This window comes from Rhinatrema bivittatum, chromosome 1, assembly GCF_901001135.1.
Source record: "Rhinatrema bivittatum chromosome 1, aRhiBiv1.1, whole genome shotgun sequence".
Taxonomy (NCBI): Eukaryota; Metazoa; Chordata; class Amphibia; order Gymnophiona; family Rhinatrematidae; genus Rhinatrema; species Rhinatrema bivittatum.
The window spans coordinates 254,249,197-254,268,136 of NC_042615.1; the positions used below are offsets into that span (position 1 = coordinate 254,249,197).

Below are 18,940 nucleotides of genomic sequence, written 5' to 3' on the forward strand. Positions count from 1 at the left end.
CGCAAGCACAGGCACACACACAAATATAGACTGTTATAGACTAGACTACCCAAGTAACGCTGAGCACTTATTGCTAATATTATTTAATATATTTGGCTGTCTTGTAGACATCCAAATGAACAACATAATCTGCAAATTAATTTTTATATATACAATCAAGTTTATACTGATGGGTATGCAAAATGCAGGCACAACTCTAGAGACATGTACACAACTGCCGAGTTTCACATTTCTTAAGGCAATAATTGGCCATTGCTCCCTGATTCTCATGCATGGTAATTGGTCGATATTCAGATATTATTTATACAGTTTATTGCCCATGCTCTCTACAATTCTAAGTACATAACAATGGTAGATACATAAGAAAAATACAAGCAGAAAAGTTCACATGTAATTTTATGGTGCTGAAATACTATTATTAATTGTCTCTCTCATTAATAAAATTAAATGCCCAAGCCTACAAAATGAAAAACACAATAAGCGATTATTAAAGTTAATTTTTTAACATGGTAGCTAAATGGAAATCCATTAATTCAGTGTTATTTATTATCAGGCCCCTCAAAATAAAATCTGTTAAAAATATAACATAACATTATTTCAGACACCTTCTTACTTTAGAAAACAATTGACAAATTCTTCTCTCAAATTATTTTGCTCCTGTTGGATATTGGGCACTGGGTAGTAAACTATTTGGTCTTTATCTACCGTCATTTACTATGTTTATTATTTTACAAACAAAATGCCTGCTTTAAAGTTTTCATAAAACTAAGCCTCCCCACACACACATCTTTTTTTATAACACAGTCTGTTTTGTACCACTCGGGTTTTTTTTGACTAAATACTCCTCATTAACTGGTTGGTACATCCAGAGGCGGCATAATTAAATAAGTCATAGATGTTCCAAAGAAGCAATAGGGCAACCAAAACATAGTGGTAACTTTCCAAATCATTTATCTGTGTAAAGCGTAGGTTTATACACATAGGTAGGCTTTTTGAAAATTATGTAAAAAGATGCGTAGAAGCAGCAATACTGTGTGTAATTTTTACGTAAGCTCGAAAGCGTTCCTAGCGGCAGGAGTTGCTTTCAGTTTTTGAAAGCACGCCTGTAAACGCACGCATACACACAGACACACCTTCTTCTAAGCAGGCGTAAATGTGTGCGCGGCGTGCATATCCTGTGCAGGATTCCACGTGCACCCACTAATTTTCAAAGCAGGCATAACGCGCATAAGTCCACTGTAAAAATTTAAGGCTGAAGTTTGCATGCACTTTCTGCATGCGGGCTGTTATAAAATTTCCCTCAATAATAATTAATTGAGAAAGAAAACTTGTTGCGCGTCTACACACTGAAGGCTTGTAGAAATGAGATGTGGCCCCATGGTTCATTTCAGAGGCAATGTGTTAATCTATTGCTGTCTGGAAGAACCATTTTTATATTGGATGTCATCCTACTTAAAGGAATCCAAGATTTTGTACAAAGGCTGCTATTTTTAAAGACACAGTTCTAATATGGATATCAAGGAAAGGGCACATGCTAATATTATTATGGTGGATGCGTCCCAATTAAGTAGTTGATAGATTAGAAACGGCTAACAATAATGCCAGGTATGATTCTGAACATGCTGGATTCAGTGAGCATTATAGAATTTGTAGTTCAGAAAGTCATTTGCATAATTGGAAATACCTTCAGAAATACATTTTCATTGTAAGCCTTCTCTTTGAAGTGGCATATCTCTTCAAGGGTACACAAAAATAATTTATGTCTCTGGGACTAGCTTCACTGTTCTCTTGTCTCCTCTCCTTTATCCCCCCAAGGTATGGGTCCTTTCTGTGTGGGGAAGCTGCTGCTTATGGCCCAGGCGGTGAGGTGCTCCTGTAATCAGTGTGTGTCTGTTTATCTGTAGTGGTAATGTAGTGTTGCTTGACTGGGACAGATGAGCAGGACACCTGACTGGGTGCTCAAATAATAATTTACTGATTGTTCCAAACTTTTCTCAATGTCCAACTTGTAAATAAACTGAAATTACAGCTGGATGTTTTTCTCTCTGTTTAAGTGGTGATGAGTTAGGTTCCCGGGGTGATTCCTAATACTCATGCACTGAGTGTGGGTGAGTCCCAGCCTCTGAGGAAAATCCTACTCAGTAGGGAATCCCCTTAAGCATGAAACAGTCCTACCTAAGTTCCAAGTCGTTTTCTTCCCCCCAGCCTGGACCTGTGTCCCAAGTGGGAGAAGATCCAGTGGTGGTTCTCCAAACCTGCTGTTCTTCTTTCTCCTTTCTCCAACTCAGTCCTTGGTAGGGATGTGAATCGTTTTTTGACGATTTAAAATATCGTCCGATATATTTTAAATCGTCAAAAATCGTTAGAGCCGCGATACAATAACAATTCCCCCGATTTATCGTCAAAAAATCGTAAATCGGGGGAAGGGGGAGGGCGGGAAAACCGGCACATTAAAACAACCCTAAAACCCACCCCGACCCTTTAAAATAAATCCCCCACCCTCCCGAACCCCCCCAAAATGCCTTAAATTACCTGGGGTCCAGAGGAAGGGTCCCAGTGTGATCTTTTACTCTCGGACCTCCGGTGCTTGTAGAAATGGCGCCGGCGCTACCTTTGGTTTTTCCGTACGGAAAAACGATTCGCGGCAGGAGATCGCTCCCGGACCCCCGCTGGACCCCCAGGGACTTTTGGCCAGCTTGGGGGGGCCTCCTGACCCCCACAAGACTTGCCAAAAGTCCAGCGGGGGTCCGGAACGACCTCCTGCAGTCGAATCGTGTTGTCTACGGCCGGCGCCATTTTGCACAAAATGGCGGCGCAAAATGGCGCCGGCCGTAGACAACACGATTTGACTGCAGGAGGTCATTCCGGACCCCCGCTGGACTTTTGGCAAGTCTTGGGGGGGGGTCAGGAGGCCCCCCCCAAGCTGGCCAAAAGTCCCTGGGGGTCCAGTGGGGGTCCGGGAGCGATCTCCTGCCGCGAATCGTTTTTCCGTACGGAAAATGGCGCCGGCCATATGCCGTATGGCCGGCGCCATTTTCCATATGGAAAAATGATTCGCATGAAGGAAGTCGTTCCCGGACCCCCGCTGGACTTTTGGCAAGTCTTGTGGGGGTCAGGAGGCCCCCCAAGCTGGCCAAAAGTTCCTGGGGGTCCAGCGGGGGTCCGGGAGCGATCTCCTACGCTCCTGACCTCGGGGGACAAAAAACAAAATGGCGCCGGCGCTACCTTTGACCTGTCATATGACAAGGCAAAGGTAGCGCCGGCGCCATTTCTACAAGCACCGGAGGTCCGAGAGTAAAAGATCACACTGGGACCCTTCCTCTGGACCCCAGGTAATTTAAGGCATTTTGGGGGGGTTCGGGAGGATGGGGGATTTATTTTAAAGGGTCGGGGTGGGTTTTAGGGTTGTTTTAGTGTGCCGGTTTTCCCGCCCTCCCCCCCACTGGACCCCAGGTAATTTAAGGCATTTGGGGGGTGGTTCGGGAGGGTGGGGGATTTATTTTAAAGGGTCGGGGTGGGTTTTAGGGATGTTTTAGTGTGCCGGTTTTCAATTTACACGATTTTCACGATATTTAAAAAACCCAAACGGCGACGATCCGATTCCCTCCCCCTCCCAGCCGAAATCGATCGTTAAGACGATCGATCACACGATTCACATCTCTAGTCCTTGGTGACCTTTCAGAGGGAAAGGTCTGTAGCTGACAAGGATCAAGCTATACAGCTTAAACCTCAATGGAGAGGAAGGGTGATAAAATGCCTCCTCTCAAATAAAAGAGAAATCCTTCCCTAAAATTACCCCAAACCACCTGGGATGCTTCAGTCACTCTAGTCCTTCTTTGTTCTAGAAGGGACTAGTAGATCTTCAGAGCCCTGGCCTCCAGATCTGGGCGATGGCCATCTGCAAGAGGAAACTAGACTGCACACCAATAAAACAACTCTTCAAAAGTAGGAACAATCTTAACCAAGTCTCTAACAAGAGGTATATCCAGCCTGGCGGGGGTGCACAGACAGGAATTGTCTCCAAAAAATGTACTTAGAGAGGGGATAGTCCTCACTCTGAAGCAAATAATTATACATAGTTTCTCCCATGAGATTAGATGGGATTCAATTGTACCATATGTTGACTCATTGCCTTGTTTATTGATATATGCTTGTTCTTTCTGAATTGATTGTAAAGCCTGTTGCTAAATTATTGTTCATTGTAAACCGAGGAGATGTTTGAAACGTTCCACGGTATATAAAAAAACCTCTAAATAAAATAAAATAAATAAATAAATAAATACTACAAGACCTCCTCTCTCTTCAAAACCTAAACTCAAATGCCACGCTGACTCCTCAACCAGCCCTCTCTTGAGGGCAAGGATTAAATCATCACAAGCAATCCTCATAGGGAGATGCTGTAAAGGATGGCTTATCCTACCTAGCTGTTACCTCAAGGACAGGGAACTAGGACCATCTAGTGGCTGACCAGGGGGTCACCACATCGTGATTCTTAGAATGGGGCAGGGATTGGTTATGGCAGGTAGAGTCACACAGAAGGAGAGATGGGTTCAGGATTAATCCATCCCTGCAAAGATTGTCAATTCCTGAATGACAAAAAGATGTCAAAGACTAGACTAGGGTCAGTGGAGATTTTAGCAACCTCCCGATTAGAGAAAGGTATCCAGGATCTTCGTTTGGCCACGGCCAGTAGAGTTTCCCAGCTCCTTATTAGCTTGAAGGCAGTGCCATGATAAGTTCTTTTTGCTATGGGAAGGACAGGGGGTGAGGGAGAAGGTAGGCAGAGAGAAGCTGATAGGGGAGGGAGATTGCAGGAAGGGAGATGGGAGAGAGTGGGGCATGGCAAGAGAGAGAAGGGAACTTAAAAGAGGAGAAAAGGGAACGTGAAACGGAGATTGAGTAGAGAGGAACAGGGATTAAAGTTCTTAATTTCTCACTTCACAATCTATGAACAATGTGTGGGGGGGCGGGGACTGTCAGTTTCCTCCTTCTCCTTTAGATTTCCAGTTCCATTAGAATAGAACTGGAGCTGAAATCTAGCACCATGAGCCTTCTTACAACTGCTCAGGAATTTTTCTCTATTTTACACCCCTCCAGGTCTTTTAGCCCAGTCTTTGCGGTGAAAGTCCTCAGCCAGGAATTATGTAGCAGGGCTGCTTTGGGAAACCTGCAACACATGGGCCCTAAATCCAGCCTTTAGGCGTTGCCATTGCTTAATAACCAGGATTCCCTTCCCCAGTGAGCTGTGACTGCTTCCTCTGCAGCATTCCCAGATCTGGCCAGCCTGGATAGGAGAAGACCTAACCCAAAAATGAAACCCAGGCCAACCCAGAATCTCTAGTTTTATTCTAATGGCGCTTGTCTTTATCCATAATCTTTTTGGCCTCCAGAGAGCAAATGGTAGTAGCTGTCAATAAAAGCATATTTATGGGAACTTTTGGGGAAAATATTACCTGAAAACATTGATTCATTCAAATACATAAATGGCTTTTATGTACCTTAGGCAGACCAATTAAAATGTTCCCTTACAAAAGCTACTTTTAAAGGGCCACAACTGATTTCTTTATTTCTGCCAGGAATAGAAGTGGTAACAGTTAAAAAAACAAAACAAAACACTTTGCCTTACATTAGTGTCTACATTAGGCTACACAAAATTCACAATATCTCTTTTACAATGATCTAAATCTATATTTTCTTGCATTCATATCATCTCGTTCTATCACATTAATTTAGTCATAACGCACACATCTACACTTGCACTATACACTCTTTATATTGTATATGCATAGAAACATTTAAAACATACACCAGTTATATGAGCCTATATATTAAAGGTTTTTTTTACATTTTGGGTCTGTCTATAGGAAAAATTCTTAGTATCTATAGCCCATAGCACCACAGTACACACTCATGCAACTATGTATTCTTAGAACTCTAGGAAAATAAGAAAAATACAGTACTATGATACTATTCAGTTACATTACCAAACTCACTCATACTGACTACTCAAAGCACTAAGTAGCAGTATTATATGAAGTCATATCTCTATCACATAACCTATTACCTATACATGTATTTTGTATTTTTGAGTAGGACCCAGCCTAAAATCAAGGTAAAGAAGGTTTCTTGGTTTTCTGAACAGCATGCAGAGCATCTCTGGCATATTTTTTGTATATGTGTTGTGATTATTTTTATTTGAAGTAGACAACTTTCACACAGAAATGTTTCTAATTCTTAAATTCAGGAAAATTGACCTTTCAGTAATTGTACTGAGAAAAATCCTGTTGATGAGATTACTCAGGGTATGTGATAATTTCTCATTATTCTATCTTTTTCAGATCTTCAAATGTAATCAATATCGTTTCTTCTTGGCTGAACTTAGTCAAATCAGTGAATTGACTAGAGAAGAAAGAATCATCTAATAGGAAGGGTAATTTTCAAAGTCATTTCCATGGATAAACTAACCCTTTACATATGGGACAGGATGTTTTGACCTCCCTGTGTGCAGGTAAAGGTACATGCATAGTGCCAGTCATGTGCACCTTTACCCACAGTGCAAAGAGGCATTCCCAGCGGCAGGATTGGGAAGGGTTTGCAATTATGTGTATACTTTTGAATTTTCAGAGTTTGCACTTATTTTTTCTCAGCAAAACTATCTATACAAATAGCAGGTGTAAATGCGTGTGGATAGTTTTCCTGAGATAACTTTCAACGCAGGCAGCTAGAAAATTACCCTCAAAATGAAAAGTCAAGGGAGAACAATTGGGTTCAACATTTTACTTGGATTCTTAACCCAACACTAGCATTTCTCTGGTTCGGGACAGATAAGCTAAAGAAAATACAGATATACAATCCAGTCTTGTAAATAGCTTGAAAAATAGTGAATGCCTCATGTAAGATCATAGTTTGCTCACAGCTTTAGAGCAAAAGTAATTATGTTAAAATAATAAGCTGTCAGCAAAACAGTGGTTTGATGTAATACTACAAGGTGAATTTTAAAAGCCCGGCACGTGCATTAATTAGGGGAAGTGCGAACATGTCGGGCTCGCGTGCGCCAAGCAGGTTTTAAAAGCCAACATTGGCATATTTGCAGGTTTTAAGGGTCAGAGATAATGGGGGGGTGGGGTGTGTGAAGGCTATTAAACCAGAGGGATTTGGAGGACCTGTTTGTTAATGGGATGAACTGGTAAAACTATGAATAGCGTCGGCATGCACACCTTTTAAAATTCTCCGAGTTACGCCGTAGAAGCGGCATTTGCAGCCACGTGCCTGTGCCCACTTAAAATTTGGCACTCGTGCCTGCGGCCAGGCTATTTTATAACATGCGTGCATAACGCATCCCTGGGCACGGGCCAACACACGTGTGCTTATGTGCACCCGCGCGCTGGTTTGAAACTTATCATCCCTAGGGTGATTGGATGTGCTCTGCTGAAATACAGTTATTACAGGACTTATTTACTTACAACTGCAATGACAAATTTTAGGTCTTGAATTATGATCTCCTCTTTTTAACAGATAATATGACAGCTGTTAAAGACTGCAAGGCCCATTCAGTCTGCCCATTTTCCTATCCTGTTGCCGGTGCCGATGGAAGGGTGTCCAGCCACCCTAAGCAGTGATGTCATCACGTGATCTCTCTCTCTCTCTGTCTGTCTCTGCACACAACAAATAACCCTAGCTGCTCACAGAAATACATACAACAAAAAGGAAAATGCCCTCCATTTCTCATCTCGTCTGTCCTTTCAAAACTGCTGCCCTTTCTGGCTACTCTGCCACCCCGCCCACTTCCGATGCCCTAGGTCACTGCCTTTCCTGCCTATTACTTCTGCCAGCCCTGCCTGTTGCAATACTGTGAAGCCTACTTGGTCTCTGGCTTTACCTTCCCTTCCTCATAACTAAGGGGGGTCATTCTCTAACGCTATCGCACGTGAAATAGGACTTTTCGGACGCGAAAAGTCCCTTTTCGCGTGCGAATGCTAGCTCAGGGCGGAGTCATCCCCGGAAGAGGAGGAGTCGGGGTGGCACCGGGGCAGACGCTGCGGACACATCGCTGGCGGCGACAGGTAAGATTCCTTATCGTCACTGCCGGCTATTGCAGGATCGCCTCCCGCTTCGCCCCCCCGCTCCCCGTTACCGCCGGATTCTCTAAGGTCTGCGACCTTAGAGAATCCAGGCCTAAGTGTTCTCCATATTTATCCAATGTTTTCTTGAATTCTGATATGATATTTGCTTCTACCTCCTCCACTGGGTAGCTGTTCCATGTATCTGCCATATTTTCTGTGAAGAAATATACTTAGTTAATCTTCAGTTCACCCCATCATGACACCTTGACTTTATAGCCATGTATACGACAGCTTTAAACTTTGCAGCTACTAGATTATTTGGCTGTCTTTACACACAAGATTCTGTCATACAAGTTAACAAAAGGTGAATGAAATGTTAAGATTTAATGCACTAAAAGTCTTTTGATATTTCCTCAGTAGATCGCGGAATATATTTGGCTGAAGTGAATACACATTTTTCAATAGTTCTTCCGATGTACAAATGTAGAATCTATATGGTGACGTGTTTTTCACTTTTTTCTAGTTCCTTTCTTTTCAGAGCTTTACTATACCTTCAACAAACATCACTGGCATTTTTCCTAGTCTGAACCTTTTAAGTGCTTAGTTAAATGGCCAAGAATCAAATATATTTACGTTTTTTGCTCCAATCGGAGCATTTTTCTCACTGGTCCATTCCTTTTTTGTAGCCTCTAAAGGCAAATTAATTTTTGTTTGCATACTCCGCAGGTGAATTTCTTTCATTTCCTAATCACAGTTGTAAAAAATGTTGAATTTTTGTACTCTTTTTTTTCCACCTTGTTTCTAGCTATATATAGTCAAGTTTGGCCTATATCTCATGTCATCTCCCCCATCATGATCCCTGTTCAATTCATTTACTCTTCCCCCTCACAAACCCCTTGTTCATCTGGTGCCCTCCCACAAACCCCTCACTCACTCACTCACTCCAGATCACTCCCTCTCTCCCACAAATCTCTCACTTACCCCTATGTACTCCTCTCCCCAACAAACCTCTCACTCACTCCAGGTCACTCCCTACCCATACCTCACAAAACGTTCACTTTCCTATGCTTACCCCGCCCCACGAAACCCACACTTTCCTCAGTTCACTCACTGCCCCTTCCCATGCTTCCCTCTGTCCCTCTCTCCCTCACTCCTCCCAACCCCCATGCTCCCAAGTTGACTGCCTCCTTGCCCCACCAATATTTCCTTGCTCATCGGCTCTAATGACAGCAGAGGAGGAGGAGGAGGAAGGCAGCCTTGTAGCATCTGACACATCCTCCCTCCTCCCCTGCCGGGGCCCAGGCATCATGAGGTGCTTTGAGCTATGTGTCAAAGAACGCCTGGTGTTACTCAGGTTGCCTGGTCAGTAACAGATATATAGATTAAAATCGAACAAAAGTGAAAATGATATATTATTTTATTAAGTAAATTAATAGAAAGCATATAGAAACATAGTTAACCTCTTTATAAATCTATACTGACATTATAGTAGACATTTCCCATGCTGTTCGCCATGGGTCTCCACCCTGTGGTGACTCTAAAGGTCTGCAGGATGGCCACCGTGGATTCAATCCCATGGTATCCAAAGAGGGATAGAGTCACCGTGGGACCCCACACTGCAGTGACTAAAGAAGAAAAGAGCTGCTACATTGGATGAAGAAGGGGACTGGTGGTGGCTGCAGAAGAGGCCGTCTGTGTGTATGTGTGTGCACGAGTATTTGTGTATGTGTGTGTATACATGTGTGTATATATTTATGTGTGAGAGGAAGCCTATGTGTGTGTGTGTGTGTGTGAGAGCCTAAGTGTGTGAGTGTTTGTGTGTGTGTACTTTTGCATATATGTATATGGGGAGCCTGTGTGTGTATATGTGTGAGCCTGTATGTGTGTATGTTTGTGGGGGGAGCCTGTGTGTGTGTGTGTGTGTGTGTGTGTATGTGTGAGTGGGAGCCTGTATGTGTGTATGTTTGTGGGGGGGAACATGTATGTGTGTGTGTGTGTGTGTGTGTGTGTGTGTGTGTGCATATGGAGGAACCTGTGTGTGTCTGTGTGTGTATGTATGTGTATGTTTCTATGTCTGCCCCCCTATGCTTGTGCCTGTGTTTGGAAGTCAGACGGGGCTTTTTGCACACAGAGCACATTGTCTTTACACAGTGAACCTTTCAATGTTCCAGGCACCACCTGGTGGCTGCAAACAGACATGACTGTGTGACCAATACAAGCCTTTTATATATCTTCTATTGAAGGTACATGACACAAAATGAAAAATACCTGCTAAAACCTATGAAACGCAACATATCAAATTACAGAAAAATGACTTCTCTAGACCATCGTCCCATCTAATATTCACTAACATATTTTTCACGGTATGTGCATTCTTCATGTAGCGATCCTTATTGACAGGTTTCATGGCAACCCTCATTTTGACTAATTATCAAAATATGAAATATAGAAAAAGAAATGTTAGCCATAGAATCATCAACAAAAATGCCCCAGATTGTAAGCCTTAGTACTATCGTTTTCAAAAAGCCCCCTCTTTCTGCATTGTCTGGTTATTGCTGTAGTGGGGGAGGGGGTGTTAGCACTTTTCAGCCAAAACCCCAACCCCAAACATATTATAGACCATGCTACTGTCATAGAAGCATAAACACCTCCACCACCCCCCCCCCCCCCCCGCAAAAAAAATGGTATGCCCTGTTACTGCAATGTACAAAAAAAGCCTCCTCATCTTTCCACACTGCCTGTGGGGGGAGTGGCACTTTTCCACCAAAACCCCCAACCTCAAATAGAGGGTATGGCCGCCTATCACAACTCTGCTTCCCTTCCTCTCCTGGAATGCTCCAGCCCGTGGATCCCACAGCCCCCACTACGTAGAGAGAGATATTATTTTCTTATTCAATTATTTTTTAACAAAATGAAAAGTTCCTCCCCTCTAGATAATTTCCCCGCCCACTATTCAGCAAACATTTATCACTGTGTGTGCATTCTCCACGTAGCAATCCTTATTGACAGGTCTCATGACAACGTTTTCATGGAATAGTTATCAAAATATGAAATATAGAAAAAGAAACATGAGTCTTAGAAGCATAAACGAAACCCCCTCAAATTGTAAGCCTTACAACCTCAACTTTCTTCGTTGTCTGGCTATTGCTGGGGGGGGGAGGTGACACTTTTTAGCCAAAAACCCCAACCCCAAATATTTTATAGGCAGTGCCGGCAGATAGACATCAGCTAAACATGCTGGGTGCTGCACACCCAGCAACATTGTGGATAAAACATGTTAGAAACAGACTTTTAAACACATGAGCTAAACATGCACCTATATTGCAAACTATAATCCATGTTATAATACAAGGATGTTATGAATTGGAATGCTAAACTATATTTTATGTATGCATTTATCCTCACCTGAAATCTTTGTTCTTCAGTATAGTTTCATAAGAGTGATAATTCTAGTCAAAGTCTGTATCCTAAAGTTTTCTCATTGTGTTAAAAATGCATATGTTGAATCCATTATGTTACTTTGATCTAGTAAGAGTGTAGGAGAGATTTTACAGCAAATGCCAAATTTATTTGGTTAGCCTTTTTTTTTTCCTCTTAAAACTACTACCTTAGTTATAACAGGTATATCTTTCATAAAATAAAAAATAATTGGTACAGTTGATAGGCAAAAGTATATGTATGTATATAGATAGATAGATATAATATAAACCTACATATTGTACATACTCTCAGAACTTGAATTCACCCTTTCAGAAGATCAAAAGAATACAGAGATATGTTTTCAGCAAGACAATCTTGCACAATTTACTCACGCTAATCCACACCCAAATCATTCGACTGTTCTGAACTGAAATCATACCCAAGCTAAAGCAGAGCAGTTTTTTGTATGCTTAGTGCCCGAGCTGAAATATCTGTCCTTGCGTTTGTATATACTGTACCTGTCTCACTTCTGTATCTGGGAAGGACCTTTTTCCTCCTCTGGGGCAATTCTGGATATAGCATGCCGAAGACAGGGCAAGAAGGCATAGAAAGCAAGCAGGAAGGGAGACTTCAGGCATTTTGGGAGGACGGCAGTAGGAGGAGGCTCTCTCCTCTCGAACTTGTTCAATGTGCAACTGTGTCCTTTTGTGACTGTGCAGCCTATTTATACTCCCATTTATTTATTCCCAATGTCAACATAATTGCTTCGTAGTCCATTCTAGCACTCACCGCATCCCTTTTCCCTACCAAATTAGAATAGAGCAAATAATTAACGTGGGCTTGTGCACAGGCACAAACAGTGACTTCCCATTCTTAGATTCCCCATTTTCTTCCTGTTTTTTTTTCTTTTCCATTGAATAATTTTGCTTTGCCTAAGTGAACACACGCTATTAAAAATCCAGAGGTGCTTGCCTAAGAGAAAAGACCTGTAGCATCTGTGTTTTTCTTTTGTTGCATTGAAGTTTGCTGATTTGCAAAGATAAAAGTCAATTTTATTGCAATCCTTCCAAGTGAAAGGTTCTTAAAAAAAAAAAAAAAAAGCAAAAGAATATGAAACATTTACAATATACATTTTTAGATGCCTGGGCACAATGATGGAGCATTTGTTTTAAACATCCTTTTTATTTCCTGCTCTGCTTCTAAAAAGTTAGAGAAAGCTCAGATTATTTTCTTTCATTCATCAAACCTATCATAGAAATCCTAGAGTCATATCCTTCCTAGCTTCCCGAGATTCCTTGCAGTGGTGTCATGGGTATTGCTCTCACTTTGGAAAACTGGACTTCTTGCGGGTTCCGAGACCTTTCATTGGGCTAACATAAGAATTATCCAAAGATGATGATCTGCATGAACTTTCAATACCAGCTATGTTCCGTCTTTAGATCAAGACATCATAAGAACATAAGAAGTTAAGAACATAAGAAAATGCCATACTGGGTCAGACCGAGGGTCCATCAAGCCCAGCATCCTGTTTCCAACAGAGGCCAATCCAGGCCATAAGAACCTGGCAAGTACCCAAAAACTAAGTCTATTCCATGTTACCATTGCTAATGGCAGTGGCTATTCTCTAACAGGTAAATTTTCAAAGCAGTTACGCATGTAAATGTAACATACTATCGTAACAATTTTCAAAAGCCATTTACTCACGTTAAGTGCACCTAACGCAGGTAAAACCTATTGAAAATTCAATAGCGTAGATTGTAGCAATTTTAAAAGGCCCTCTTACATGGATAGAAAGCATTTATTTGTGTAAAACACAGTTTTAAGTGTGTAAATGCTTTTGAAAATCAGGCCCTAAGTGAACTTAATAGCAGGTAATGGACTTCTCCTCCAAGAGCTTATCCAATCCTTTTTTAAACACAGCTATACTAACTGCACTAACCACATCCTCTGGCAACAAATTCCAGAGCTTAATTGTGCGATTCCAGAGTTTAATTGTCAGACCGAGGGTCCATTAATAGCAGTTTATGGACTTCTCCTCCTGGAACTTGTCCAAAGAGAGCCTTGGGAGCTATTATAGAACCAGATCTAGAAATTGCTTGATATTATTTAATTTGTCTGCCAAATTAAGCAGCAAGAGAAGTGGCAGAACAACAGGCAGAACGAGTTAAAGAAATAAGAAATCCATCTCAGTGACTCGGCAAGGTCCTCGGCTTGAATAGAAGAGTCACAGGCAAGAAGAATTGTCTTTTTCCCCCCCTTTTCCCATTGAACTGAGCTGAACATTTGAGGGTATGGCACCAACTCACAGAGGACAGCAGACCAGGGCTGAGCTTTCCCTTTCCTTTCACTGCCCTCTTAAATGGAGGATCTGTGGCAAGTGGTACTTCCCTGTAGGAACAATAATTAAAACATTTTGTTTTCTTTTTCTTCCCTCTCTTCTTTTGCTTGGCTGCGCTGGGGGTTGGGAGCACACACACTCTCTACGGAGGCGGTCCAGTTTGCTAAGAAGTAATGGCTGAGAGCTCACGTGTGACTTACTGGTCCCAGGGCTCTGTCTGTAACTGGGAGTCCCTGCTTCGGACGCAGGGGCTTGACCTACTCGGGATGGTGAATCCTCCAGGCCTCCTGGTGAATCCACCAGGCCTCCTGGTGTTCAGCTTATATCGCCATGAGAAACAGATGTAATGGCTCCTGGGGTGACCCCTTTCAGCTAGGGTAGTATAGGATTGCAAAGTGGGGAAGTGCCGTTCTGCACAGGCCCTCCCGTTGAGTGTGCTGGGATGGCCATCACCCTGCTGAGGTTATGTAAGCACTGAGCGCTTAGTTTTGGTTTCAGATTTGGAGGAAGTTTGGAGTTTTGGCCATCGGTTGGATTTTTGGGGTCTACACTCGGACTTGAATCCCAGCGTGGAGGAAATTCCCACTGGAACACCTAGGGTTTCCATGTGCCTTTTTCTAGGGCAGGAAGAGGGGGACTGCAAAATGCTTCCTCCCAGACCTTTGGTACAAAAGTCATTTCCCGAACTGAGCCCAAAAATCACCTGAAGGTCTCTGCAGCGGGCCACGACCATTTCTCTGTCCTCACGGAATTGGCAGAGGGGCAGGTCTTCCCTATCCTGAGCCCCCCTAGGGAAACCCCATGCCCTCTACCCAGGCAACACCCCGGGGTCTCACAGGCTTCTTATCAAAAAGAACAAAACAGTCCAACAGCCAAGGACTGCCAGGCAGCTTCCTCAGCCTAGTGAGGACATCCTCGTGGAGTCTTCAGCCCCTGGGGAAAAAGGAATTCAGACTTTCTGTGCAAGGGCTGCAGCTACCATTTTTGTCCAGATTTGGAGGGGATTTTCCAGTCCTAACAAAGCATACCCTGGTCACTTGGGGACCTCACATAGCCAAGCCCTAGAAAGTGTGTGTTTCCCATGTCCTAGTATGAGAGACACCTGCACAGATAGAGTGAGAGACTGTAAGAAGGAAAAGATCATCTGTGGTGATAAGGAGAAGGTAATTATTGTGCCCTTTATCCATCTGATTACTCATCAGTAATGAGTTTATTTGTGGACATTACACCCAAAGTCTCCGGTGTTTTTATTGGTACTTACATCACCCACAAAGAGGATGGAGAAAAATAGTTTTTGAATGCATCCCTGTTAATCCAGGACCTAAAAGAGACTTTCTTTCCCCCACCTGCCCCCAGCCAACAAAGGACGCGAGCCCTAGGGAAAGAGACTTGTGACAGAGCTAGCCTGTGTGATCCAGCCTCAAAGAGACAGAAATGTATTTATAGACCCTTCAGTGTTAAGGACAGCACTTGGAGAGGAGGGTTACACAGACTGTACTTCCAAAGGTGGAAAATGCAAGTAGACTGTCTACTTCTGTCCTAACCTGTTCTACTTTTATAGACGTATATAAAATATACAGGTGAATTTTAAAAGCCCTACATGCGTCAAAGCTGGGAGATACGCGAGTATCTCGGGCTGGCACGTGCCGCACAGATTTTAAGAAGCACCCGAGGATGCGTGATTCTCCTGGTGTGCACACAAATGGAAAAGGCAAAAAAGGGGGCTGGGCATGGGTGATCCGGGTCTGTAACATGAAATGTGTGCATAAGTATTTACGTGCAGAAGCATACACCAGGGTCCCCTACCTCGTACCAGTAGGAGAGGACCGGAAGGCTCATCTGCATACTGCTCCCAGCATCCCCCGAGAGAGGAGTCCAGAGGTCACCTCAAGCCTTCCAGGGATTTAATTCCACAGCCCCAGCTTCCAGAGGCCCTGCACCCTTTGCAGTAGAAGAGGACCGGAAGCGCGTACCGTTCTCAAACCCTTCAATTACACTGGTAAATAAATTTCTGGGAACATTTTGTTTCCTCCACAACCTTCAGTGAAACAAGTAGATTTTAACACGCTGAACACAAATATGCATTTATTATGTCTGTATCACATACTGTTTGCCAGAAAAGTGCGATATACATTAAGCATTGTTACGTGTCTGTAGCAGCAAAAGCTATAATGGCAATGTTGACACCAGAAAACAAAACTAAAAATGTTTTGCTGCAGATTTTCGTTTGTAATCGCTGTCCGACACTTCGCGGATGAGAGTCCAACAATAGTCACCCAGCATGGGGGGGGGGGGGGGTTCCATTTGCCTTGACATTGTTTTCTCCATTTTGACAATGTCTTGATGAAACCTTTCACCATGTTCATCACTCACAGCACCAAAGTTGTCTGGGAAGAAGTCCAAGTGGGAATGAAGAAAATGTATCTTCAATGACATTGCACTTCATCAATTTGTATGCCTGAAGCATATTTTCAACCTGTTCGACATAGTCTGCTGGCATCACTTATGCTCCGCGGCCGCAGACGGCTGCGACCTCTGTTACTCACCTCCTTTTTCTCTGCTTTGGCTCCATTGGGCAAACTTGCGGCCTCTGCCAGCTACCGCCAGCCTTCCTGCCTCCATTCCCGGGCCCACCTGAGCAGCATGGACACTGCCGACCGCCATCTTACACTCGGGTCCCCTAGGCGCGTGCGCTTCCGAGCCTGCTTTAACCACATCATGGCGGGAACCTCGGGGGTGTCTCCCTCAGATGACTTCATTCATCTTGGATACTTAAGCTTGCTGGCCCAGACAGCCGATGACTTGGCAATGAGTTCATCTTGCTGAATCCACCTACTCTCGCTTCAGTACTTGTTCCGGTTCCTGCTTCCGTGGTGTGTGACTACCAGGTACCCGCTCCTTGGGGGCCCTTCCTCGTTTCTCGGCTATCCACTCCTCGGAGGGCCTTTCACCTGGACTTCTGCCTGCCTCGCTTCCTGAGGCCTTCTATGGAACTACTCCTTTGTCTTCAGTCACTGTGAGTAACCACGCTGTGGACCAATGCTGTGATATCTACATTGGAATCCTCTCCGGTGAAGCCTACTCTGCGGACCATTGCCATGATATCGCTAGAGAAGCCCTCTCCGGGTCTACCCCACTCTGTGGACCTGTGCTGTGATATCACTAGAGGATCCCTCGCTGGTGTACCCCGCTCTGTGGACCACTACCGTGACCTCCCACCGAGGAACCCTCTTGTGTACTATCTCTATGGACCCCGTGTAACTTCAGTGACTGTACTTTTGCTCGGCACCCCTGCTCCTCAGGTAGTGCCGCAACTATTGCGTGACTCTGGTTATCCGAGCTGAGTCTGACGTCAGCACCTGCACTGTCGCTCCGTGGCCTGCTTCCTGGGGTCACCCTATCCTTCTCCTTCTTTACTTCTGCTGCATACCATCCCACAGCCGAGACCTCGTCTCCCAATGGTGAGGCTCAGTGGGGCTCCTCCCCTGGGCGGTACCATCTCTCACCTCGGCCAAAGGGCCCATATACCCACAAATCCTAACAATCAAAGGCTTTACTTTGCTTGTTCATTGCCTTAACAAAGTTTTTCATCAGCCCAAGTTTGATGTGCAAACATGGAAGAAATATCTTGCTTGGATCCACCAATGGGTCATGCGCAACAGTCTTCTGCCCTGGAACCAACTTCTTGCGGAGAGGCCAGACTTTTCTGACGTAATGCAAATCTCTTGCTCGACTGTCCCACTCACAGAGGAAACAACAATACTTGGTGTAACCAAGCTGCAGACCCAGTAGAATTGCAACTACCTTGAGAATACCACACAAATTCCAGTTGTACCTCGAGTATTCAATGTGGTTCAGCAATAGCTGCATGTTCTCATACGTTTCTTTCATATGAATGGCATGTCCGACAGGTATTGATGGGTAGATATTGCCGTTGTGCAGCAAAACAGCCTTCAAACTTAAGATTGATGAATCAATAAACAGTTGCCATTCTGTTGGGTCGTGGTCATATCCGAGAGCACAAAACAATAGGGATGTGAATCGTTTTAGGATGATTAAAATTATCGTCCGATAATTTTAATATCGTCTTAAACCGTTATGGAACACAATACAATAGAGATTCTAACGATTTATCGTTATAAATCATTAGAATCGTGAGCCGGCACACTAAAACCCGCTAAAACCCATCCCCGACCCTTTAAATTAAATCCCCCACCCTCCCGAACCCCCCCCAAATAACTTAAACATTTCCTTGCCAAATCCTACCTCCTTCAATCCCCCACCCTCCCGAACCCCCCCCCAAATGACTTAAATTACCTGGGGGTCCGGAACGGCAGCGGTCCGGAACGGGCTCCTGCTACTGAATCTTGTTGTCTTCGGCCGGCGCCATTTTCCAAAATGGCGCCGAAAAATGGCGGCAGCCATAGACCAACAGGATTCGACGGCAGGAGGTCCTTCCGGACCCCCGCTGGACTTTTGGCAAGTCTTGTGGGGGTCAGGAGGCCCCCCCCAAGCTGGCCAAAAGTTCCTGGAGGTCCAGCGGGGGTCAGGGAGCGATTTCCCGCCGCGAATCGTTTTCCGTACGGAAAATGGCGCCGGCAGGAGATCGACTGCAGGAGGTCGTTCAGCGAGGGTTCCGGCGCCTCGCTGAACAACCTCCTGCAGTCGATCTCCTGCTGGCGCCATTTTCCGTACGGAAAACGATTCGCGGCGGGAAATCGCTCCCTGACCCCCGCTGGACCTCCAGGAACTTTTGGCCAGCTTGGGGGGGGCCTTCTGACCCCCACAAGACTTGCCAAAAGTCCAGCGGGGGTCCGGAAGGACCTCCTGCCGTCGAATCCTGTTGGTCTATGGCCGCCGCCATTTTTCGGCGCCATTTTGGAAAATGGCGCCGGCCGAAGACAACAAGATTCAGTAGCAGGAGCCCGTTCCGGACCGCTGCCGTTCTGGACCGCCGCTGGACCACCAGGTAATTTAAGTCATTTGGGGGGGGTTCGGGAGGGTGGGGGATTTAATTTAAAGGGTCAGGGGTGGGTTTTAGCGGGTTTTAACGATTTTAACGATATATCACGATATTTTACCCCCCCAAATGGCAACAATACGATTCCCTCCCCCTCCC

At 44.4% G+C, this 18,940-nt stretch overlaps 1 protein-coding gene across 2 annotated transcripts in view; it reads right to left on the minus strand.

Annotated features, from left to right (window-relative positions):
* LOC115087039 (vasotocin-neurophysin VT-like) overlaps positions 1-18,940 on the minus strand; it is a 42,364-nt gene that overhangs the window by 5,629 nt on the left and 17,795 nt on the right. The window contains exon 1 of one of the 2 annotated variants that reach the window (XM_029593694.1): positions 12,002-12,167. The exons of the other annotated variant lie outside the window; for it this stretch is intronic. Within the exon in view, the coding sequence (XP_029449554.1) occupies positions 12,002-12,121 (120 nt within the window). The 5' untranslated portion in view covers positions 12,122-12,167. Of the gene's footprint in view, positions 1-12,001; positions 12,168-18,940 lie in introns of those variants that run through there. 2 annotated transcript variants of the gene reach the window in all.